The sequence below is a fragment of the Diceros bicornis genome, chromosome 3, assembly GCF_020826845.1.
Source record: "Diceros bicornis minor isolate mBicDic1 chromosome 3, mDicBic1.mat.cur, whole genome shotgun sequence".
Taxonomy (NCBI): domain Eukaryota; kingdom Metazoa; phylum Chordata; class Mammalia; order Perissodactyla; family Rhinocerotidae; genus Diceros; species Diceros bicornis.
Genome location: NC_080742.1, coordinates 77,909,709 through 77,936,658, shown reverse-complemented (window position 1 = coordinate 77,936,658; position 26,950 = coordinate 77,909,709). Strand labels below are relative to the sequence as shown.

The 26,950-nt window shown below is 39.6% G+C and overlaps 1 protein-coding gene across 2 annotated transcripts in view; it reads right to left on the bottom strand.

Moving 5' to 3' along the window:
* The window catches only part of AHCYL2 (adenosylhomocysteinase like 2), a 159,909-nt gene extending 133,140 nt beyond the window's left edge, over positions 1 to 26,769 (bottom strand). For both annotated transcript variants that reach the window (XM_058529712.1, XM_058529720.1), the window contains exon 1: positions 26,372 to 26,769. In XM_058529712.1, coding sequence (XP_058385695.1) covers positions 26,372 to 26,734 — 363 coding nt within the window. In that variant the 5' untranslated portion in view covers positions 26,735 to 26,769. The remainder of the gene's footprint in view (positions 1 to 26,371) is intronic.
* Positions 26,770 to 26,950: the final 181 nt, after the last annotated feature.

The following is a 26,950-nucleotide window of genomic DNA, read 5'->3' as shown; positions in this document are numbered from 1 at the left end:
AACATCTTCTTTTGTCTTTGGCTGAGGACGGTATTTAAGGGGAGGGCTTTGGCCATTTTGGCAAATTACTTGGTTTTCCTGGGTTTCTCCCATGTATACATATTGTTAAACTTTTGTTCTTCTCCTGTTAATCTGTCTCATGTCAATTTAATTCTTAGACCAGCCAGAAGAACCTAGAAGGGTAGAGGAAAATTTCTTCTTCCCCTATGGTACTTACACAAACCTCGATGGTACAGCCTACTTAGACACTACTTAGACACACACCTAGGCTATACAGTACTAATCTTTTTTGTATGTGTGTGAGGAAGATCAGCCCTGAGCTAACATCTGATGCCAATCCTGCTCTTTTTTGCTGAGGAATACTGGCCCTGGGCTAACATCCGTGCCCATCTTCCTCTACTTTATATGGGATGCTGCCACAGCATAGCTTGACAAGCGGTGCCTTGGTATGCGCCTGGGATCCGAACCTGCGAACCCCGGGCCAGCCGCAGCAGAGCAAGCACATTTAACCGCTGCACCACCAGGCCAGCCCCTATATGGTACTAATCTTATGGGACTGCCATTATAAATGTGGTCCTTGACTGAAATGCCATTATGTGGCACATGACTGTATTTCCTTATTATAATCTTATAACTCTGGAATTATTTATATTTACAGATATAGAAACTGAGACGCTGTTTCGGCAAAATGCAGCATTTATTTTTTGCATTTACAGCTGTCTGCTCTGGAGCCTTGAACAAGCACTAAGTAGAGTGCTTAATGGCATTTAACAAACATTAACTGAATTTCATTTTATTTGGCCTTTCCATTAGTAAACTATAATTGCTTACCACAGTGCTAGTGTTAGAACTAATTCATATTTATAAGTGCTCTAAAGAGAGTATTCTTTGATACACTGCTGCATCTTGGCAAGCATCCAACCTTCCTAGGGTGCCCTTCCTTTTCTTCCCAAGACTGGGACAGAGGCTTCAGGAGTCTAACTGTGAGTCCCAACATACCCATCACCTTTGCTCCCTTTAAGCCAAGAGCCCTCCTGCTGAGTCTCTCAGTCTTCAAGTGAAGATACATATCTACCGTGATATTTAAGGAACAACTCTGGAGAAAAAGAGTAGATAAAACTGTAAAATCTACAAAGTAGGTTTTAAGCCAAAGGAATCTTAACTAATTTAACATGATGCTCTTGAATAAAACCAGTATTGTTTTGGAATTGCCAAGTATCATCACCTCAGTATATACTACACACTGTTCTTGTTGTTATTGTCTAGCCAAAGAGCCTGGAAACCCATGGGTTCTTTCCAAAGGCTTAATTATCCGTGCCATAGGACAGAAAATCTAACCAAGACTCATACAAGAGCTGAAGAGAATACTAAAGTTTCTGTGTGAGCCACTGCATCAGGGGTTACATTCACTCAAGGGACAGAGGTAACTGAGCTGGTAAGGGAAGAGAAGTATGTTATAAATCAATGGTCCATGACTGGGGTTCAGCTCTATAATCACAAACATTTATTAAGCACCTATTATGTGCTAGCATTAAATTGTGAAAGATCCACCAACAGCATGCCAAATACCTAATGAACAAAAAGCAGGTCAGCTAACCAAACAGAAGACATTAAAAGACACTACTCTAAGAGAAGAAGAAAAAAATCTCACCTAATGACTTCTAGGATACCCAAAAGATCCTAAAGACCCTAAAATTTATAAGCCATTATAATAACTCAGAAGACAGTGTAGCTGGGGCCAGCCCCATGGCTTAGTGGTTAAGTGTGCATGCTCCGCTACTGGCGGTCCGGGTTCGGATCCCGGGCGTACACCGACGCACCATTTGTCCGGCCATGCTGAGGCGGCGTCCCACATACAGCAACTAGAAGGATGTGCAACTATGACATACAACTATCTACTAGGGCTTTGGGGAGAAAAGGGGGGGGAAAAAAAAAGATGCATTTAAAGGGCCGGCCCCTTGGCTTAGCCGTTAAGTGCGCACGCTCCACAACTGGCGGCCTGGGGTTCAGATCCCGGGCACGCACCGACGCACCACTTCTCTGGCCATGCTGAGGCCACGTCCCACATACAGCAACTAGAAGGCTGTGCAACTATGACATACAACTATCTACTGGGGCTTTGGGGGATAAATAAATAAATAAATAAATAAATAAATAAATAAATAAAAAGACGACAGTGTAGCAGGAAAAGAATTTAGGATTAGCTGTATAGATTAATGGGTATACTCAAACTGGAAATAATTAATTTTGGATATCATCATTATCAAGCTATGTGAGTTATGATCATTATTAATGGGATTCAGAACATGCTACCCCCAAATATGGCACCTTGGGACACTGAATATTTAAGGCCTTGCCAAGTTTCCTCCAGTTTACTACCCTTAGCTCATACTCTTTTGTCCTATCACATTTTGCCAGGACTTTCCACTCTTCATCTAAATTAGTATAAAAACATTGGGGTTTAACCATTTCTTTGAGCTTTCATTTCCTTATGAAGGCTCTCACCTCATGTAAAACATATTAAATAACTTTGCATGCTTTTCTCTTGTGAATCTGTCTTTTGTCAGTTCAATTTACAGGGCCCCAGCCAGAGAGCCAAGGAGGGTAGTAGAAAAAAGAATTTTTCGTCCCCTACAGTTTTGGCAACCATGAAGGGACAGCCAGGACACCTCACTCAACCCAGAAGCTATAGTTAAAAATCCTGGGACAACTGGCAAAAGCCAGTGAAAGGTAAGATTTCTTACCAAAGTCAGCCTCCCAGATTTCTGTCTACAGTGTCTGGTCGAGAGACGAAGGTGAACTTCTCCTTGTCCTTTCTTTTCCAAATTCAGATTAGCAGGAGAAAAACATTTGTAAGAATTAGTTCTTTGGACTATGACTCGCATGAATTTGGTTTTAGATAACCATTGGTTATTGAACCTTAGCCTCCCAGAAATAGTCATTGTTTTCCTGTATCTCTGTCTTTTGTGTCCTTTGTCATAGGAGGTTCTTTATACCACCTGTAAAGACAACAAAAGTCTACTTTCTTAGGCTATCTTTGGAAGTAACTCTGGATCTTGGAGGGGTCTGTATGTTTTTGCACTATCTTTGGGGATGCCTCTTGCATCCATAGTTAAGCCATAAAAAAACTTATTGGCTTGGAGTCACATTGAAATAGGTATACCTTTAAAAATTTGGACTTTTATATCTGAAAGGAAATTCCTTTAACAAGATTAGGAGGCAAGATCAGACTTAGAGCAGGCTTGAGGTTTATGTTAACACTGATAGCCAGGAAACAGTTTCGACAAAGGCCCAGAAAATGTACAGGCCTTCCCACACTAAGCCCCTTGCAAATATATTTTGGACTCCGACTGCAAAGAATTCATTGAACTGTTTTGCACTTTTTTTAAAAAAAGAGAGAGAAAGAAACAAATAATAATTACCCTAGATTTCTGATAATAAGCAAATATGCCCCTGAATTCCTTCTTAAAGAAAACTTACACCCTTTCTCTGTGTCTTTGAGATGTAAATTTTCTACCCTATCTTCTCTAGGACATGAGAGCCATCTCTCTGAAATGCAAACTTCCAAGGAGATAACTCTTGCCTCCCAACTCAAAGGAAAAAAAAATTAAAGAGGCTCTATGGAAACAAACTGCTACTTGACTTGTTTCCAGAGTCCCATGCTCAAAACTTAGTCCACAGCTCCATAAGATTATTTATCAAGGACCAATGCAAATCTTAAAAGTCTTCTCCATAAATATTGATTTAAAAAAAAAAGCTTTAGCAATCATTGAGCAGGTAACCTTAACTTGTTCCATCTGCCAGAAACATGTTTGGATTAAAAAATAATAATAAGGGGCCGGCCCCGTGGTGTAGTGGTTAAGTGCGTGCACTCCACTGCTGGCGGCCTGGGGTTCAGATCCCAGGCACGCACCGATGCACCACTTGTCAGGCCATGCTGTGGCGGCGTCCCATATCAAGTGGAGGAAGATGGGCAGGATGTTAGCCCAGGGCCAGTCTTCCTCAGCAAAAAAAGAGGAAGATTGGGCGATGTTAGCTCAGGGTCGATCTTCCTCACAAAAAAAATAAAAATAAAGGAAAAGATACTATTTAAAAAAAAAATAACAATTAAGTTTATTTGATATATTAAATTGCATGGAAAATACGGTCAAATAAAAAAGGATGCTTAGGCTTCCCTAGGTTATATTTTTACAAGTAAATGTTACTAATGTAGGTATTCCAGAAATTGTATGAAGCTCACAGAAATTTGTTAATACCCTCATTGTCCAATTATGTTAAAATGTTGTATGCCCTGAAATAACGCAATTTCCTTATCAAATGAACTCTCATCAGATCTTTAACCTTGATCATTTTATGTCTTTTGTCATCCACAGACAGTTTTTGTTTTACTCTGATTCTTCTCTGAAAACGTTTGAAACTGCTAACCAAAGATCAGGCAGAACAAGAATTAATTATATGGCACTGAATGAACTGATGAAGAAAGATTATGATTTTTTATGGCCTTCTTGCTTGAAACTTTGCTGGTTCTTTAAAGTTCTATATTCCAGATATAAGGAAGTCCTTTCCCTTTTCTCTTAAGCTATCTATAACATACAGCAATTTAATAGATTATATCTTAGTAAACAAAAATGAAACCTTTATCTTTTCTCTCTGCCTGATCCCTCCAGAATTTGGAAACTCTTATTAAGTGTTCTTATTTTCATGGCAATATAGTTATTTTAATAAGTTCAATAAGAATCTGTTCTCCTTGTAACAGAATATAATTGGAAACATTGGTTATATTACCAAGGCTTTGACTGGAATGTCATATTTAAGAATGGTGCATAAAATCAGATATGACTAGAAAGCATTAAGGAACTAAGGTTGACTTTATGCAGCCAATGCCTACAAAGCCCTCTTGGAAAAACTAGCCTGGTACTTAGCTTAGAGTTCCCAGCCTCACTGGCGAGTAAGGAAGGTCACTTCCTGCCAGGCCCACGAACCTTAAGATGTCTTGGAGACCTCAAAAGGAGAGGAATTCACCCAAATCTACAGGTACTGCAGGTGAAATCTGGTGCTGGATTCTTGGTTTGGCTGCCTAACCTCAAGGGGTTTTTAAAAGTCTCATCTGGGATTCCTTATGAAAAGTTCCAGCAAAGCAAACTTAAAAAGGCCTGTGTGGTCAATTACCATTCTTGGTGCACTTATGTAAATAATCAGGCCAAATCTAACAAGACAGACTTATTTTGTAAACAGGAATAACCTCACTTTGGTTATCTTTGATCAACAAGGAGGGTGGCTGTAGAGACAAATTCTCATGTTTCAATGGAAAACTATATAATGCACTCCTGTGGGTTCTCAATTCTTCTAGTTTTCTGAAATACCTGGCTACAACTCTCCAAACTAAAATTTCCAAATTTTTCTCCCACCCTCCTGACTTCACATCACTAAGAACTAAAAGTGCCCTTTTTCCAAAGCCCTGCAAGCCAAACGTGGACAACTTGATACAACATTCAAAGAAATCACCACAACAGATCATATATGGACAACCTTTGTGCCTGCTACTGTGTGGGCCACTCATAAAGTTTACTGGAACACCCAATGCCATCATCAGAGACATTCAAACTGCAAACCAGAAATTCATCAGATTGCTGCTGCCTGTCCTCACTCCATCATCTAAAGCTGCTTCGAGCCCAACATCTAGAAATCTCGACTGACTACCCTCTTGACTCAAAAACTGACTTTAAAGCTTGTTCTAACCATTAACTTTTGTTTTTCTTTTGTTTTTACAGAAATGCCCATCATTAAATGCCTGACTGCTCACACTATATAGAGGCTTAACTTAGGCGTGTGCCCTACTCCCACCTATACCACTGCCTCCTAAAACGAGACACAACTGTTTAACTGGACTGACCTACTCTCAGGACTGAGAGACTGGTTCAGTAGGTTATGGGACAATCTATCAACTCAGTTTCTGGACTGTGAAACTTTTTGGGAAAAGTTTTAGAGAGCAGGAATAATGGGGTTCAGAACACATGACCCACAAATTTGGCACCTTAGCATACTGACTACTTTAAGCTGAAGGAATTTGAAAAATGGCAGGTGTAGGAACGACTTGCTGACCTCCCCTTCTCCCCTGAAGCAGGTCATAAGACTCTCAGGTAAGGGGTGCTCTCCCTATAGGGGGAGGAAAGGGGCTTCCTTATCTCCAAAGATGGAGGGACATCAAGAGGAATCCAAACGAACGGGCCTTGCGAAGTTTCCCCTAGTTTACTGCCCTTAGCTCATACCCTTTTGTTCTATCACATTTTCCCAAGACTTTCTACTTCCTATCTAACTTAATATAAAAACACTCAGGTTTAACCATTTCCTCGGGTCTTCATTTCCTTATGAAGGCTCCTGTGTCAAGTAAATTTATATTACATACATTTATATGCTTTTCTCGTTAATCCGCCTTTTGTCAGTTCAATTTATAGCGCCCCAGCCAGCGATCCTAAGAAAGTAGCAGGAAAAAGAATTTTCCTTCCTCTACATTATCAAGCAGCATGAGAAAAACAGATGAAAAAATTATGGGCTAATAAGTTCACTGAAGCATCACTGAAGCACAAGGACAAAGAATAGGCTGGGAGCCAAAAATTCCAGCTCAACTCCTGATATTCAAGTTCTAACAGTCCTCCATGTTGTAGCAAGGTCCTGGTCAACAAAGCAGAGAGAAATGGAGAAGACTCAAATGTCAAACATGAATTTTTTATTCCAAGTAACCCAATGAGCTGTTAAAATCAGAATGTATTTATTAATCAATTGCAACTAATAAATGCTGATCCAACTTCAAAGGAAAAGATTTAGAAATGAACAACGCCATTTTACTAAAAAGATATCAACTTCCTAGATGATACTCATAACCATCCCTTTCTGAAAATCGGTTATCTCAAAGGTGTATAGCTAATTATAGAAGCAGGTTCCTACAAAATTACCCAAATCAGTCATGTCTGGCTAGGCCTAAAATCTCTAAGAAACGACATGAAAATAGTTTGACTAATTGCCAGAACCATAGCACAGATTTACTTTGATTCTACCAAACCATAAAGAAAAAGAGATAGGTTTCAAACTTTTAAAAATGTACAGGGGCCGGCCCCATGGCGTAGCGGTTAAGCGCGCGCCCTCCGCTGCTGGCGGCCCAGGTTTGGATCCCTGGCGCGCAGAGACGCACTGCTTGTCAGGCCATGCTGTGGCAGCATCCCATATAAAGTGGAGGAAGATGGGCATGGATGTTAGCCCAGGGCCAGTCTTCCTCGGCAAAAAAAGAGGAGGATTGGCATGGATGTTAGCTCAGGGCTGATCTTCCTCACAAAAAAAAAAAAGTACATATGTAAGAGAATAATAACAAACTTAGTAATATCTAGCTTAATTACTAAGAGGAAACTGGGAAATTTTTCTACTTAAGCTAAATAGACAACAATCCATACTCTGAAATGCTCTGAGGATTAGAGAATGAAAATACACCCTAAAGGCAAGCTCATTTACACTAATCACTCCTCTTTACGCAAGTATCACAAAACAGACTGATTTCATCATTTTTTCATTCAAAACTTTTACTATTTGCCAGATACTAACAATACAGTGAACGAAAAAGACATAGTCTCAGCCCTTGAAGAGTTTACAGTCTAAGGGATAAGGCACTTAACTGAAATATCACACACAGATTTATCAATCAAGGTATGTAAGCCTCAGCATCTCCATCCACCAGAAGAGTGCTGCCGGTGGATCTTACGTGAACAGCTGAAACAAAAGGTTTGGACTATAAAATAAACTATATCCATTAGCTGTAAATGTAGTTTATTTTACATACAAACACACATATTTTACTTTAAAGAGAAAATATCACAGAAATCTCTCCCCAAAGAAGGAAAACCATAATGAACTTTAAAACAGCATCATGGAATATAAAAGCTTCACTTTTTTTAGTCACAATCTAGATACCCTAGACTTAAATATGGACAGGTAGCCTATGAACTGCCAATTTAGATTACTGATTAAAATATTGACTCAAAGTAGAAATTTAAACGGTATCAGGGTTGCCTGATTCCACAAGAGACAAAAGGATTGTTAATTTTATAGCTAAGAGAAGTATGTCAAGCAGGTGATATTCATTAATACATGCCAATTTATCCAGTCTCTTAATCAGTTAAAATTAAGACATTATAAAGAATATATTAGGAGAAATTTGCCCTACCAACTATCAGCTAATATCACACTTAATGGTGAAAGACTGACTACTTTTCCTTTAAGACTGAGAACAAGGTGAGGATGTCAGCTCTCATCATTTCTATTCAACATTGTACTAAAGGTTCTAGACAGTGCAATATGGCAAGAAAAATAAATTAAAGGCATACATATTATAAAACAAGAAATAAAACTGTCATTTGTAGATGACATGAGCCTATATATAGAAAAATCTAAATCTCTAAAAAAACTACTACAGTAATAAGTTTAGCAAAGTTGCAAGATACAAGATCAACATACAAATATCAATTCTACTACTAGGTATATATCCAAAAGAACTGAAAACAGGGACTCAAACAGATACTTATACACTTGTATTCATAGCAGCATTATTCATAATAGCCAAAAGGTAGAAACAACCCAAATGTCCATCAATACAGGAAAGGAAAAACAAAGTGTGGTATATAGATACAATGGAACATTACTCAACCTTAAAAAGGAATGAAATTATGATATGTGCTACAACATGGATGGACCTTAAAAACATTATACTAAGTGAAATAAGCCAGATATGAAAGGACAAATATTGTATGATTTCACATACAATATGAGGTACCTAAAGGCAAATTCATAGAGACAGAAAGTAGAATACAGCTTTCCAGGGGCTAGGAAAAGGAGAGAAAGGTGAGTTATTGTTTAATGGGTACAAGTTTTTGTTGGGGAGGATGAAAAAATTTGGGGTATAGACAGTGGCGATAGTTATACAACATTATCAACGTACTTAATGCCAATGAATTGTACATGTCAAAATGGTTAAAATCATAAATATTATGTTATGTATATTTCACCAGAGTAAAAAAAATCACTTGTGGGGCTGGCCAGGTGGCGCAGTGGTTGAGTGCACGCACCCCACTTTGGCGGCCTGGGGTTCGCAGGTTTGGATCGTGGGCACGCACTGACACACTGCTTGTCAAGCCATGCTGGGGCAGCATCCCGTATAAAGTAGAGGAAGATGGGCACAGATGTTAGCCCAGGGCCAATCGTCCTCAGCAAAAAACAGGAGGACTGGCATTGGATGTTAGCTCAGGGCTAGTCTTCCTTACAAAAAAAAAAAAAAAACACATATTTATATATACTAGCAATAAACAACCTAAAAATAAAATTAAGAAAACAATTCCATTCATAACAGCATCAAAAAAATAAAACACTTGGGGCCAGCCCGGTGGCATACTGGGTTAAGTTCACATGCTTGGCTTCAGCAGCCCGGCGTTTGCGGGTTCGGATCCCAGGCTTGGATCTACACACCGCTCCTCAAGCCATGCTGTGGCAGTGTCCCACATACAAAATAGAGGAAGATTGGCACAGATGTTAGCTCAGGGACAATCTTCCTCATCAAAAAAACTTAAAAAATAAATTTAAGAAAAGAAGTGTTAAGCTTATACACTATAAAGTACAAAATATTGCTAAGAGCAATTAGAGAACATCTAAAAAAGTGGAGAGATGTTTTATGTTCATGGATTGGAAGTCTCAGTATCAGTAAGATGGGAATTCTCCCAAAATGACCTATAGATTCAATACAATTGCTATCAAAATCCTGGCAAGCTTTTTTGTAGAAAATGACAGGCTTATCCTAAAATTTATATGGAAATTTAAAGGACCTAAGATAGTCAAAATAATTTTGAAAAAAAAAGAACAAAATTAGAGCATTTATACTAATTCCAATACTTACTATAAAGCTACAGTAATCAAGAAAGTGTAGTATTGGCACCAAGATAAACAAGCAGATCACTGGAACAGACTACAGAGTCTGGAAATAGACCCACACCATCTACAGACACTGATTTTCAACAATGGTGTCAAGGCAATTCATAGTCTTTTCAACAAATGGTGCTGCGACAACTAGATATCTATACGAAGGAAAAAAGATTAGGCCCATTCTCTCACTCATACACAAAAATCAACTCAGAATGCACCGTAGACCTCAATGTAAAATCTAAAACTATAAAACTGCTAGAAGAAAACAAAGGAGAACATTTTTGTGACCTTGAGTTAAAGATTTTTTAGACATAACACCAAAAGTACAATCTATTAAAAAAGTAATAAATTGGACTTTATCAAAATTAAAAACATTAGCTCTTCAAAATATATCATTAGGAAAATGAAAAGACAAGCCACAGACTAAAAGAAAACATTTGCAAATCGTATATCCAGAAAAGGACTTGTAATTGGAATATAGAAAGAATGCCTACACTTAGTAATAAGAAAACAATCCAATTTAAAAATGGGCAAATGATCTGAATAGACATTTCACCAAAGTAGATAGGCAAATGGCTAATAAGCACATGAAAAGATGCTCAACATCACTAGTCATGGGGAAATGTAAACTAAAATCATAATGATAGCACTACACAACCGCTAAAATGGCTATAAAGAAAAAGACTGACAATGCCAAGTGCTGACAAGGATGTAGAGAAACAAACACTCATACCTCGTTGGTGGGAATGTAACATCATACAAACACTTTGGAAAAGTCTGCCATTTTCTTAAAAAGTTAAACATAAACCTAACACATGACCCAGCAATTCCACTCCTAGATATCTGTCGAAGAGAAATTAAAACATATATCCACACACAGACTTATCCACATGATAGTCCAAAGCAGCATTATTGAAAATAGCAAAAAGTTGGAAACAGTCCAAACGTACATCAGCTAAAAATGATAAATAATATGTGGTATATCCATATAATAGAATTCTATTCAACAATAAAAAGGAAAAACTATTTATACATGAATGAAACTAGAAAACATCACGGTAAGTGAAAAACCTAGACACAAAAGATCATATATTGTATGACTCATTTATACGAAATTTCCAGAAAAGACAAATCTATAAACAAAGACAGCAAATCAGTGATTACTTGGGGTGGAGAGTGGGAGCAGGGATTGACTGGAAATGGGCAAAACGGACTTTTTGGGGAAATAGAACTGTTCTAAAACTGGATTGGGGTGGTGATTTTAAAACTCTACATACTTCATACCCATTAGGATAGCTATTATAATAAATAAATAAATAAATAAATAAATAAATAAATAAATAAATAAAATGGTTAAAGTGGTAAATTTTATGTTATATCTACCTTTTACCACAGTAAAAAAAAAACCTCTACAAATACATTTATTAATAGTCACTGAGTTGTCGGGGCCAGCCCGGTGGCGCAGTGGTTAAGCGCACACGCTCCACTTTGGCAGCCCGGGGTTCACAGGTTCGGATCCCTGGCGCGCACCAACGCACCGCGTGTCAAGCCATGCTGTGGCGGCGTCCCATATAAAGTAGAGGAAGATGGGCACGGATGTTAGCCCAGGGCCAATCTGCCTCAGCAAAAAGAGGAGGATTGGCGTCAGATGTTAGCTCAGGGCTGGTCTTCCCCACAATAAAAAAAAAAAAAAAGAGTCACTGAGTTGTAATTTACAACGGGTGGATTTTATCCTATGTAAATTTACCTCAACAGAGCTGTTAAAAACAAAGAAACAAGGCATTAGGAGGAACTTAGGCAAATTCAAGAGTTATTATAAAATTCTAGCACTTAAAAAAAAGTGTGGTATTGGTAAAGGGATCAACAAAGAGACCAATGAAACAAAACGGAGAACCCAGAAACACAATGGATACAGAGTATGACAGAAAGTGGCATTACACATCAATGGGGAAAGGACAGACTTAGTCAACAAACAGGACTGGGACAATTGGTCATCCATATGGAAAAATAAAATTAGATCACTATCTCACACCATAAACAAAAATAAATTCCAGATAGACAAAAGACTGAATTGTGAACAAAACTAAACATGTTAGAAGACTATATAGGGCCGGCCCCGTGCTGTTGGGGGCCCGGGTTCGGATCCCGGGAGTGCACCGACGCACCGCTTCTCCGGCCATGCTGAGGCCGTGTCCCACATACAGCAACTAGAAGGATGTGCAGTTATGATATACAACTATCTACTGGGGCTTTGGGGGGAAAAATAAATAAATAAATAAAATTATAAAAAAAAAAAAAAAAGAAGACTATATAGAAGAGTACATGACCTCAAGATAGGGAAAAGTTTCTAATACAAGACTCAAAAAGGACAAACTATATACAGAAAAAAATTGATCAATTTTAAATTAAAAAATATAACCTCTGTATAAAAGTTATAAGTAAAAAAAAAAGCAAGCCACAGACCAGAAGATATTTGCAACACATATATCTGATAAAAGATTAAAATGAATATATATAAAGAACTTTTACAAATCAATAAAAAAACCAATGAAATCCCAAAAGAAAAATGGAAAAGAATATGAATATAGATGACACTTAACAAAAAAGGAAATCCAAATGGACTACAAATATATTAAAAGATGCTCTATCTCACTAATATCCAAAGAAATTCAAGTTAAAACAACAAAGATACCACTGCACAACTACCCGACTGACATAAGTTCAATATCTGACAACAGCACATATTAGTAAGGATTCAGAAAACAGGAACTAATAAAACCAATTTAGAAAGCAATTTGGGAGTATATGGTCAAGTTGATATACCTTAAGCAATTTTGCTTATAGGGATATCCCTAGGGAAACTAGCATACATGTGCATAAGGAAACATGATTCAGGATGTTCACTCCAGATTAACAAAAAAAAAAAGAAACATTAGTAGGGGAATGGGTAAACTGCAGTATATTCTACAATGAGGTACTCCATAGTAGTTAAAATGAATCAACCAGAAAATCTACACATTAGACTGATTAAGACTCAAAATAAAGTTCAGTGAAAAAGTAGGCTGCAGAATAATATCTACTATATAAGACCATTTATGTTGCTTTTAAACGTACAAAACAATGCTACATATTGTTTATCAATACACAAATCATATTGATAAACAATATATAGCAAAAGAACTAAAACATGAAGGGGAATTATAAACAGCAAAGTTTGGACAGCAGTTACTTCTGTGATGCGAGGAAGAGAGGGTAGGAAGGGAATGAATACAGAAGGGGTATAAAGGGGTCTTCAGTTTTATCTACAATATTTTATATCTTTAAAAAATATCTACAGAAAAGTCTGGAAAATGCTAACATTTGTTAAATTGAGCAGTGAGTACAATTTTCTCAATAATCTTCCACATGCTTGGAAAAAAAATTTTTAAACAGGCTTTTGGTCAAATGAATATATACACAAGTACCAGGCAGCAAGAGAAAAATATTTATCTCTTTTTGGAACCTACATTTGTAAAACTATCCTACTAATGTCTCTCTGTTGCCTAACTCACTCAGTGTGACAGAAACTTTCAAGTATTTAGGCACAAACATCCTGTACGGTCGAGTCGTCTTTTCCCTAACAAGATACTTCTCATAAAATGATGCCCAAGACACTGAAAAATCTGGCTAAGTGGATACCAGTGATTTCTCTATCAACCAACACAGTCAATGTGCCATCCCCCACCTACCTCAGTGTAGTTTAAAAATCTTTTACCTTACAACTAAATTATTCCCGAATCATTCTTAAGTTTCATCACAAGTCTCTATGAAAACTTATACTACGAATGACTCAACAAAAACCCAAAATTACATCTCTTTCTAGTTTTTTTTTTAAAGATTCACCCTGAGCTAACATCTGTTGCCAATCTTCCTCTTTCTTTTTCCTCCCTAAAGTCCCAGTGCACGGTTGTATATTCTAGTTGTAAGTCCTTCTAGTTCCTCCACGTGAGCCACCACCACACCATGGAAACTGACAAGACGGGTGGTGTGGTTCCGTGACCAGGCTACAAACCCGGGCCGCCAAAGTGGCGAGAGCACCGAACCTTAACCACTAGGTCATCAGGGCTGGCTCTATCTCTAGTTTTAACATAATTTTCCCTCTAGACCCTACATTCTTCAGTCCCACACATCCACAGAGAACTCAACAGAAGTCCTCCACATAGGTACAGTGTTTCTGGATCTTCCAATCCTGGGCAGATTTATGTGACTCAGATAGCATTGAGGGAGTGTGTTAATTAGTGCCAAAGAGAACTGAACATGGAACTCTGCTTAATCAGCAATCTAGGATGCAAGCTCCTGAGAGAAAGAGGACAATGACTTTCCATCCAAGCATGATGAGTACATCAAACTGAAAATGATGCCCAGGAACAAGCAGGTCCGGAAACAGGAATTAAAACAAAACTGGCTTTATAGCGTTCACTGTTCTGCAGACCCGATGGCAGTCCATCTGTTTTTGCTTCATTTCTGGCTCAGTTAAAAGTACCTTAGAGAGTTTACTTGTCCCTTCTCCTCAAAACAACTATGGAGAACACTACTTAAGTTCAATGAAAATCTTGAGTTTTAAGCATTACCCATTAATGTATGTGTATATCTCTCTCTGTGGGGTCTCTACATTGTTGTACGAGTCTGTGTGGGCTATCTCTGTGGGTATGTCTCTGTGTGTGGGCAGGGTCTGGATAGAAGGATCTGGAGGGGTTCTGTTGTACGTAGGGGATCTCTGTGTGTCTGTATTTATGTATCTGTGCCTGTCTGTGTTTCTATGTCTCTATGTCTATCAAGTATTTGATTACAAGTTTTACAATAAATTTCTACCCTTCACAAAACACTAAAATGATTTTCTTGCCTCGCTACTCTGAGGTTTCATAAAAGAGAAGTATGAAATAAGACCAAATGCTAAGCCAACACTATTCAACAGCAATGAGTAAAAAACTGAGATTCTGGTGGGTATACACTAGTATAGAACCAAAGTTGCCCGAGATTGTGCATTTCTAACAAGCTCCCGGGTGTTACCAATGCTTCTGGTCATGGACCAGCTTGAGTAGCAAGAATCTAAAAGATTCCAAACTTAATAAACTGCCTCTAATTATAATTAGACTTCTCATGTAGATTTTCCAGAGTATCCTCTGACTGACACGTGTATCAGATCAGCTTGAGTGTTATACACCTGACCATAAATTAGAAATTATCATTTTGTTTTAAATATGAGTCTCCTGTGAGTTTGGCTTGAATGAGCCAGTCCTAAGAGGTGAATGATGTCTAAGTGTACTAAAAATGTGAATTTCTGGATTGGTAAAGCTAGAACATGGAAACCTCACAATGGTTCTGCTACATTGTGAAGCCTCCTGGGTGAACAACCAACTAGTTTCCCTGAGGTGATACACCTCAATTTCAATGCAGACCTCTTCAGACTGCAACAATTCCTACTTCCAGTATTGCTCATATCAAACTAGATTGTATTTATTTACTTTCATATCTATATTCCCTACTCTCTCTCTGAGGGCAAGAATGATATTTTGCTGATGTAATAACCCTATCTCTTATCAGTGTTTAGCACACAACACATAAATGATTTTTGCACAAAAGAAGCTCACAATGTATTAGGGGAGATTATTAGACAAGCATCCAGAAGCAGTAAAGTTGCTTCTCTATTTCTATAATACAGTCCAGCATCGACTCTAAAAAGGAACTAGCATTAGACCAATCATCTTTTTTTCCTTATAAATACAACAGATGTGAATGTAGTAAAAATTCCTATTCCATTTCTGTCTCCCAAAGCAGAGTGACCCAAGACTAAACTCAGTCAAGCTCTATCCAACAAAGCTTTGTTGAAGAAGACACTTTATCTACCTGCCAGGAAAAAAAGTCCTTCTTTAACTTGGAGCAGGTAATGTCAACTTTGAAAAGTAGATACATACAACTATCTAATCAGGGCAAAACTTCTTCTGACTACAGTCTCATCACACATACTCAATTCTTGGCAATGCCTTAAAAAAAAAATCAGGTGTCATTTTGGAAAAGGACCACACAGTATTACATTTTTCCAACTTAGTATAACTGCAGAAGGTAAGTTCCTCTGTAGACCACTGTTGCACAGGATATGTATTTGAGATATCATTGAGGCTCCAATTTCTATCAAAACATAATCTATATCCACTAAACAATAATAACTATGTTTGCTATGTTTACTTATAAACAATAAGTAGAATTTGCTAAAATAGCAAGTGCTTCTATGAGTAACTCATTATAAGCACTAAGTTGGTACTACCAGAATGGCAATTTCTTTTTTTTTTTGTGAGGGAGATCAGCCCTGAGCTAACATCCGTGCTAATCCTCCTCTTTTTGCTAAGGAAGACTGGCTCTGAGCTAACATCTATTGCCAATCCTCCTCCTCCTTTTCTTCCCCAAAGCCCCAGTAGATAGTTCTATGTCATAGTCACACATCCTTCTAGTTGCTGTATGTGGGATGCAGCCTCAGCATGGCCGGAGAAGCGGTGCGTCGGTGCGCGCCAGGGATCCGAACCCGGGCCGCCAGTAGCGGAGCGTGCGCACTTAACCGCTAAGCCACGGGGCCGGCCCAGAATGGCAATTTTTAGTGTCATTCTTGACTTAACTAGATACAGTCTTCAATCAAAAGTTACTTCTACATGTCCAGCTAAAAGTTAAGAAAGAAAAACAGTCAAGAAGGACAAGTTAAAGAGAAAGAAATAGAGAACAAACCGGAAAAAGTAAAATATTAAATTTTATTTGGGAGGGGTTAGCCTGGTGGCATAGCAGTTAAGTTCACACGCTCTACTTCGGTGGCCCAGGGTTCACAGGTTTGGATCCCGGGCATGCACATATGCACCACTTATCAAGCCATGCTGTGGCAGTGTCCCATATAAAGTAGAGGAAGATGGGCACGGATGTTAGCCCAGGGCCCATCTTCCTCAGCAAAAAGAGGAGGATTGGCCACGGATGTTAGCTCAGGGCTAATCTTCCTCACACACACACACACGCACAAAATTTTATTTGGGGACAAACAAAGCTATCTTACATTACAAAAGTCCCTATATTACATTACAAACTAAAATAAATTGCAGATGGATTGAAGACCAAAACAGAATAAACACAACCAGAAACAGTTGAAGAAAATATAAAAGCATTTATTTATAAACCAGGGGTAGGAAAAGCGATTCTAAGACACAAAATGTTTAAGTCATAAAGGAAAAAACTGGCCAATCTGACTACATAAAAACTTTTAAAATAATAAACAAAGTTATAAGTCAACAAGAAATAGAGTAGGAAAAAATACTGGCAAAGAATGAATATCCAGAATATATAAAGAATTCCTACAAGTTGATATGAAAAAGACAAGTCAACAGGAGGGCAGGCATCTTTATTTTGTTCACTGTTGTATCCCCAGTACTTGGCAATAGTAGTCACTCAATAAATATTTGTTAATGAATAAATATAAACTGGCAATTACAAGAAAAAGAATATAAATTGCTAATATATGCATGAAAATATTCTCAGCCTCATTATAAGCAGGAAAAATGCTAATAAAAACAACAGTAAAAGATTTTCCTCATAAGAGATGTAAAACTATTTAGCATTGGTGAAGGTGTGGTGAAAAGGTTGTCTTGTATATAGTTAGTTGATGTGTAAAATGGTACTACATTTTTGAAGGCAACATGACATTACATATTAAGTTTAAAATGGGGAGATCTTTCAACTCCAAAATTCTACCTTTAGGTATCTATCTTAAGAGAAACACTTACACAAAGAAAATGCACACAGAGAGTTACTACAGCATATTTTATAAAGAAAAAAAATTAAGTTAAACATGCATCAACAGAAGAATGGTTTAATAAACAACAATGGTACAGACTTTGGAAATCAATTCGGCAGTTAAAAAGAATGAGATAGATACACATGTACCGATGTGTAAAAAGCTCCAAAACATGCTGTTAAGTGAAAAAAGGAACCTACAAAACAATGTATATATAGCATGTTTTTATTTATGTACAAGTTATTATAAAACTACAAATTTCTCTATGTATAAATATGAATGTAAAGTCAGAAAAAAATGTCGAGAAAGATAAATTGATAGCAAAGGTCACCTCTGGGGAGGGGAATAAGACCGGCTAAAGGTCAAGGAAGGATTCTGCTTTATTAGCTTGAATTATTTTACAAGAATATATTCAAGTATTACTTGTATAATTAAAAACAATTCTTTTAAAGAAAAAATACTATAAATACATTTTACTGACATGAAGAAAACAAGCAGAACATATTTTGGGGATTAGACAGGGAGATAAAAAATTCCATTTTAGATACGTTTGTTTTGAGGTTCAACTGCCAGCAGGCAGTTGTACACACACAAGACTGGCATTCAGAAGAGGGTCCTGGCTAACGAAATAATTTGGGGAGTTGCTGGTATGTAGATGATACTCAAAGGCATAGGAATGGTGTGGATGACTTAGGGAGAAAACACAATGGAAAGAGCAGAGGGCCCAGGATCAAGGCAAAAGAGCCAACAAAGAAGACTGAGAAGCAGCAGCCAGAGAAATAAGAGGAAAACTAGTAAAGAGCAGTGTCATGGACGCCAAGAGAAGAGAGTGTTTTGGTAAAAAGCTGGTGTCAAATGCTGCCAAGAGGTCTGATATGGTGAGGGCTGGAAAAAAAAAAAAAAGCCATGTTTCCCAATCCGATGGACATTAGCAACTTTAACAAGAGGGCTTTGTTTGGGTCAGAGTATTGGAGTAGGAGTAGGAGTAGGTTAATGAGTTCATGGAAAGAAAAAAAAATGTGTACATAGCACATACTGAAAACTCCTTTAAGAAGCTTAGCTGTGAAAGGGAGTAGTAGAAAGATAGGACAGTAGCAGAAAGGAGATACGGGGGTCAGAGGGCAGGGTTTTCAAAATGGGAGAGATTAGAGCAAGCTGGAATAGTAGGAAAAGCGTAGTAGAAAGAGGAATTAACCAAAGGAAGAACTTGAAGAAGACAGGAGAATGTGCTTAGAGCACCTGTGGAAGGACTGGTCTTGACAGAATGAAGGATACTTCCTCTATAGTAACAGGTGAGAAGGAGAAAAAGATGAGCCCCAGAGGCAGGTAGGTTTATAGATTTGGGAGGTACAAAGATGAAAGAATTCCTTTTTGGTGGCAAGGAATTCCCTTTTGGTAGCTTCTGGGGTGTTTTTTGTTTTTTTGGTTTTTTGCTTGAGGAAAATTGGCCCTGAGCTAACATCTATGCCAATCTTTCTCTATTTTGTACGTGGGTCGCCGCCACAGCATGGCCGCCAACAAGTGGTGTAGGTCCGCGCCCGTGAACTGAACTCAGGCCGCCGAAGTGGAGCACGCTGAACTTAACCACTAGGCCCCGTGGCCAGCCCCATGGCTAGCCCCGTGGCTTCTGTTTTTAAAATAAAGTGTAAGGCATATCACTGGTTTAAAAAGAACACAAGAGAGATTAGAAATAAATAGACATGGTATGAAATAGTCATTTGCAGTGAGTGGGAAAGTGAACTTACTAGAGAAATATATAACATTGCTGGGCAATGATGATTACACATATGAGACTATGGTTATAAATTTATAATGACATTGATCTACCTGGTTTTCTGATTTTCTCTAGCAACTTTCAGCTCCAATGATGCAAGAAAATAAGAAGGCAGATGGTTAGGTTCAACTATTGCATCACTAGAGTTTCACAAAGAGCAGAAGTCAACTCTGGCTAAATTAACAGAAAAAGAATTTACAGAAAGGATATGAGGTACCTTTCAGATTGGAGAACGTGCTTCAGGGCTACACAGCTGAAAACCACCACCCAAAATCAAACACAGAATGGGCTTGGCAGATGTCATGACTACTAATGCCAAGCAGGAGATGTTGTAGCTTGGGCTGCACCATTATAGTTCTGGATACAGGGGTCACACTAACAACACCCCCACTGTTGCCTCTGTAACTTGATTTTGCTGCTTGAGGCTGACACTAGATGGGGATTTGCTGGTAATGGAGGGGCAAGTTGTAGAGGACACAGTGAAAAGATTTGGGGGGATTGGATTAACTGAGAAGATGAAGAGTAGTAAAGGAATGAATATTAGGAAGATAATGGATGACTGGACATCAGGTAGCGATCGAGGTAAACAGGGATGTGAGGCATGGTGGTTTAGTCCTCCCCTCGGAGGAGCATAGATCCTGAGATCCAAAAAGTTGCACAGAGTGGCCTTAGCAGCAGCCTATGTGCAACAGCTTAAGCAGATTTCACACGGGAGTTTGGTCAGAAAAGTAGGGGGTTCGCAGTGTGGTAAAGCCTCCCACTGTTGCTATGGGCAGTGTCTCATCTCACTAATCCCAAAGGCATCACAGACTGGCAAAGCCTTGGGCAAATTACTTACTCTCTTTGAGCCTATAAAATAAAGGCTCTGTATTTTACATCTGTAAAATAAAGGTAATAATTTTCATCTGAAAAAGCTATTATGATTAAATGAGAGAGAGAGAGAGAGATGCCTGTCAGAGAGTAGGTATTCAGTAAATGGTAGCCATAAGTGAAGAGTTATAACTGAAGCCAAGAGAAGACATAGTCAACAGTATCAAATCTTTTAGAAGGATCAAAAGGGTTCACATTGGAGCATTGCGGAGATAAGTTTGTTGGGAAGATGAAGCCAGTTTTAGTCTCAGGTTACTTAATTTTCAATAACAGCTCTGCAGTATTCAGAAAGGCTTTAAGGAAAAGCCTGATATATAGGCTTTTCCAGCAGCACCAGCAGCTCTAAAACCTCTGTACCCTTCCTTAACATAAGTTCTGATCTAAGAAGAACCAGGTGCCCCAAACAGATACATTTCTACTGATAGACCCTTGAAAAAAAGAATAGGAAATTACCAGCTATTAAAGCAGTGTCCCAGAGGGAAAATGGCTAATTGAATTGTTGCAGAATATAGTTGGCTAAGAGGCAGACTGAACATCATACACATCATGTCTTAAGTTATTTAATTTAATCAAAAATAGTTTTAGACTTAGAACTGTTACAGAACAAATTTCAATCCACTGGTTTCTCCTCTGCTCAGCTCTCACCAAATCTCACGCCATAGGTCATTCAGACTATTAAAAGCTCCTACAAATTCTATAGAAATCTTATCAGATTTACTAAACCTCTTATTAGGTCAATGCAATTTCAGCTCCTCTAATTGTGCCTACCACCGGAACATGACAGCAAGGCGGAGGGAGAGCCAGGGCAACTACCAGGACTGTTTTTCTCCCATCCACCTCAGTTGTACCTTTCTGAAGTATTTAAGCAAGAACTACCAAGAAAGAAACTACATATTCTTTACAAAGTCAACCTGACAAGAGTCTGAATAAAGATTCCAAAAATCTCTTCTTTTTTTTTTTCTTTCATTGTAGGGGAGTGGAACACTTTCAAGGAAATGACATAATAAAGAAACTCATTCTCTCTTTTTCATGAACTATCCATTTCTTGAGCTGAATGGACACTAAGGACCTAAGTCGTCCTTACGTCCTTTATATCCTCAAGACGTAAAATACACAACTGCAACTTCAGCTCTGAGCAACCTCCTAAAACAGCTCTTAATGTTCAATCTTTCCCAGGTCCAGGGAGAACAGAATTCACAAATTATACTAATAAAGAAACAAGCTCAATAAATAACAAGAAACTACTTTTTAGTGAAATAAAAACATATACAAAAAATATACAGATTAACTAAGATTTAAAAGGTTCAATCTGAGCTTTGGACAGAGAAACACTTCAATTGACAAGAAACAGAGTTTAGGCTTTGGAGTCCAACAGATTAGAGTTCTGTTAGCTCCACCACATTACTAAATGTATAACCTTGAGACAAATTTCTTAATCTCTTCAACCCTCAGTTTCCTCAATAAAACAAGGATAACACTACCTCTCTCTGAGAGCTCTTAAAAGGACTAGATAAAATAGTTTATGTACAGCTCTAATACAATGCCTGGTACACCACAGGAATACATAACAGTATGCTTCCCCATCTAATTTTCAAGAGGTTTAATTAGAAATTGATTCATAGAGAAGGTGGAACTTAAAGAACAGGGAAAAACTGTTAGCTGGACAGGAAGGAGGAGCATATTCCTCAGGTACTCCAGATTTATTTATAACTTTGAAAATAAGAATAAATTTCTCATATTATCAGTAAAATACTAATGTGAAAAAGTATCATTGATCTTGAAATGCTTGTCTATACAGTCACGCACTGCATAAGGACGTTTTGGTCAATGACGGACTACATATACAACCGTGGTCCTGTAAGATTAGTATCATACAGCCTACGTGAGTAGTAGGCTATACCATCTAGGCTTGTGTAAGTACACTCTATGTTTGCACAACGACGAAATCGCCTAACGACACACTTCTCAGAACATATCTCTGTCGTTAAGCAACACCCAACTGTATATAAGATATTCTTCTCCCTCTCTTATAATATTACAATTCTTTGAGGTTCTGAATTTGTACAATTTTTTTCCATCCTCGTCTTTTTTTGTGTGAGGAAGACCAGCCCTGAGCTAACATCCGATGCCAATCTTCCTCTTTTTCCTGAGGAAGACTGGCCCTGGGCTAACATCCATGCCCATCTTCCTCCACTTTACGTGGGACACCGCGACAGCATGGCCTGACAAGCGGTGCATTACTGCGCGCCCAGGATCCAAAGCCGGGCCGCCAGCAGCAGAGTACTCGCACTTAACCACTATGCCACAGGGCCAGCCCCCTCCATCCTCTTCTTAAAGCCCTGACTCAGACCCTCCTTACTTTGGTTTTGGGATGACCAAAGCCTTATGCCAGACAGACACACCTTAGAGTTCACTTGAGTATTCTGAAAGATTTCTGGGAGAAAGCCAGAACCCAGCAACTAAGAAGTTAGAAAGAATCAGTGTGGCATAATGAAAAGGACATGGGCTTTGGAAACAGACAAAGGTTTAAGACAGAGGTTTAAGTCCTACCTCTGCCACTTTCTAGATATATAACCTTGGCCAAGGCACCTTACCTCTTTGGACTTTATTTCCTTATCTATAACATGGAGATAACGCCACCTATATCTTGTGGTGTTGTCAGGATTAGAAAAAGGCCTAAAACAATTCCTGGAATATTGAAGGCCAATTAATGGTAACTATTATTAGGGTCAATCCATCAATTACCTTTTTGAACACTGTGCAAGGCTGTACTTTCCTAACTGGCAAAAAGGAGTCATACTGCTCCCACATTCCCATGCCTATACCGAAAAGGTTCCACTTTAGTAATCTACAATTAACCAAATCAAGAGCTTAAAGAATTCAGGGCAAGAAAGCACTAACATGGCTCAACTCATTCTCTGCTGACAGCAACAAAGCCAGTGCAAGGTGGATCCATTTGCCAAGAAAAAATAAAGAATCTGCTTCAACGTGGTCATTACTGATACTGACATAAGCACAAAGCAGTTGCGGTTCTTGGGCTCGCAGCCTTACCGTCAGAAAGTTTTAACTTTCCTGAAATACATCCTCTCCTGCCTTGTTTTCCCTGCTGTGCTGACATTCCTACTACCCCATTCTCAAGAACACAGGGAAGAAATCCTCTCAACTACTACTATTAGTTCAACTGTGGAACTTATCTTCCCATTTCACAAATCACTTCTTACAGAGATTTCTAGTTTTTTGGGTTCACTTGATGTGAGTTTATGAAGAAAGACACTATATACAAATATATCATAGCCACAATGACAAGATCTAGTCCCCAGAGCCCCAAGTTACAAAGATAAGATGTGACTGAGTAACCTGCACACCATATGTTCATTCTTATTAACCACTGTACTTCGGAATTTTGGCTTTTGTAAAAAGTTTATTTCCCTTGTGTGGCTGAGTAAAGTAACAAAACTAAGAAAACTGATGATAGACACATAAATGGATTAAGGGAAACCATCAACGGAAATGTAACTTAAGATAAATAAGCTTGTGTGTGACAGTTACAATATAAAAGCAATGGCCACCTATCACATAGCCAAAGGCAGATATTCCAAATCCCTAGTACCCCTAGTCCCTCCCTATACTATACAAAAAGCAAAAGGGAGTCAAGGTCAGAATGATTATTTAAACAAACAATCTAAGAATCAAGAAAGGCTCAACAAATCAAAATATCACACTGCAATCAATCCCTTGGTGATGTGACTTTCAACTTGGGGAAAAAGGGCAGTCTCATGCACTGATTTTAACTTAGCCAGTTCAATACCAAGAAAGTCCCCAAAAAGCAGCTTGGCAATGCCTGTAGCTGTGTCATACAGCTGCATCCTTGCCCAGAGCTTCACTTGCTTAACTTTGAATAGTGAAGCTGTTTTTTTTTTTTGGTTGCAATTAACATTGTAAGGCAAGCTGAGCCCTGTCTTCCATAGCCTTGAGGCTGCTGAGTAAATCTAGAATCATAGAACCCACATTTCCATGCTGGAAAAACAGGAAGGAGGTGGTTCAGCAACAAGGAAAAGAATCAAGAAGTATATCTAGAATTAAGAAAAACAGACTGATATGCTGGCCTGTGGTTTTCTAACTTCTTTATATAGAATCTATTGAATTGTGTGTACCTTTCAGAGGAGGTCATGGTGGCATGCATTTAAGCTATGATGGGAGGAGAAACTGATTCTTAAAGAATAGCTATCCTTTCTTAAGCCCCTACTCATATGTGCCAAGTTCAATGCTAAAGCCCTCTACAAATATTTCTAATCCTCAATGGTATTAGTATCCTCATTTTATAGAAGAGGAAACTAAGATTTAGAGAATTTGGAAATTACCCAAAAGCTAGTTAGTGAGGGTACTAGGATTCAAATCCAGGTCTGCCCAACTGTAAATCCCATGCTCTAAAAGCAATTTGTTAAACATTCTTACCCTCAAGAGATCTAATCAAATTACAGATTTTATACAAAAAGACCCTTAATCACAGGAAAAAGATTTGGCCAAAGTTATAAAGCAACTCAACTAGTCAGAAATATGTTTCAGATTTCCAAACTCATATCCAGGTGCTACCAGCACTGGTGCCCGCCCGTCCTGCCTCTCTTTCCTCCTATAATTCCTCCCACAGGAGTTTCATATTGCAAATGACAAGGACACTGTCCTAAAGTAGCATTAAGCAAATTCCTTCAGTCGCCTCCGGCATCGTTTCTCACCTATATTTGGGTAATTAGAATGAAAAGGTTATCTGCTTTATATCTCAATCATGAGACTGTTACAACAAAAGTTAGGCTGGATCCAAGATTCCAATTCAGCTGGGTCCTACACAGTGAAACCAATACAGACTTTACATCACTTTATTGCTGTTCTGATAAAGCAATTAAAAATCACAACAATAAAAATAACATAAATCACCATGTTCATCGGAACACATTGTGCCTTGGAAATTAGAGCCATATCCCTTTTTATATGATCCACATCTCAGTCTTTTCCAGTATGTGCCCCTTTTTTCTGTGCTGATTTAGCTTTATGAGAGGCGAGACACACCCCGGACAGCCATTGTAAGGGTAACATGAGAGTATCATACATCCAGGCACTCTTACTCCTTGGTGTTCAGAGGTTACTGCCTCTTCAAAACTATGTCTGAAAGAAGCCGACAGCTGAGAGAGAAAGCCCCAAGGCTCGCCTTTCCCAAAAGTAGAAGCATTTCTTCCCAACACTTTCAGACCACGGTAAAGGAACCAAGAAAACAATCATTCTCTTCATACACCGTCTAATATTCCCGGTGACCAACTACTGAGCAGAGAAGACAAATCCCTGAGGAGAAAAGAGTAAAGAGAATCTCCCCATTACCCTTCTACGTTCAGAGAAGATGCAAGGATATTGCAGTATCTGGAATGAACGGCACAGACAGCATCAGTACTGCTCTGTGGAAGCGGGTGGCCACAGAAAGGCAGAAAGTCATCATCTGTACAGAAACCTCACAACTGAGAATTTCAACGCGAGGTAACTCTGCTTACTCGTTCTCCAAATAAAAAACATCTTTTCACCCTTATTGCTGGGGGAACTCTCCTAAGCAGTAAGGTTTTTCTATGCCATCGGGGTCTCTTCCCCGGATAGTATGAAAAATAACACACAGGAGTATGTTGGGGGTGCAGGGAGGAGTAGTAGTAGGTGCCTGCCTGTCCTCGTCCTGCCTATTCCAAGTAGTAGGGAAGAGCGCTAGCTCTATGCTCTCTATAGCGAAGTACTGGGGTGCCACCTGGAGTCTTCGCTCCCCAGCACTGGGGCCGAGGGGGTGTACCTCTAAGGGAGTGGGTTTCAGCGGAAAAGGGGTCTCTGTTCCCACGATCAGAAGGGAGGGCGTGGAGGGAGGTGCCGCCGTGCCGAGAGGATCTGCCGTCCCCCTCCCTCCCTCTCCGCGAGAGGCAGCCCGACCGCAGTACCTTCTTGACTGTGCGCGGCGCCTCGGTGACGGTGCCGTCGGGGCTGACCAAGGCCTCGCCGCCGTCGCGGTGCCGCTGGTGCTGGTGATGAGGGTCGCTCCGCTTCATGGCCGACGCCTGAGGCACTTTCCCAGCGGCGGGGCTGAGAGCGGCGGCGGGCCCCGAGGCCGGGCCAGGGGCCGGGGGCCGCTCCCCGGCGGGAGCTGGAGCCTCAGGGTCCCCGCCGCCCGCCGGGGGGGCCATGGCGCTCACGGCCGCCGTGCTCAGTCCCAGTTGCGGCTCCGCCTCGGAGGGGCTCAGGTCCTTCAGCTCCACCTCAGGCACCTTCGCGGCAGCCGCTGCTGACACGACCTGCACCGACATCACCGCCTCCGCTGCAATCGCCGGCTCACACTCCTGCTCCAGCTCCAGCTCGGCCCCGCCTCCCGCCTCCCTTCCCCTTCCCTCCCCCATTCCCCCACACCGCCCCTCCATCGCCTCCGCCCCCACCCCCTTCCTCCGCCCGCCCGCCAGCCCCGGCCTCTCCCCGCCCCACTCCGCCCCGCCCCAACCCTGTCCGGCCTGGCTCGCGCGCGAGGC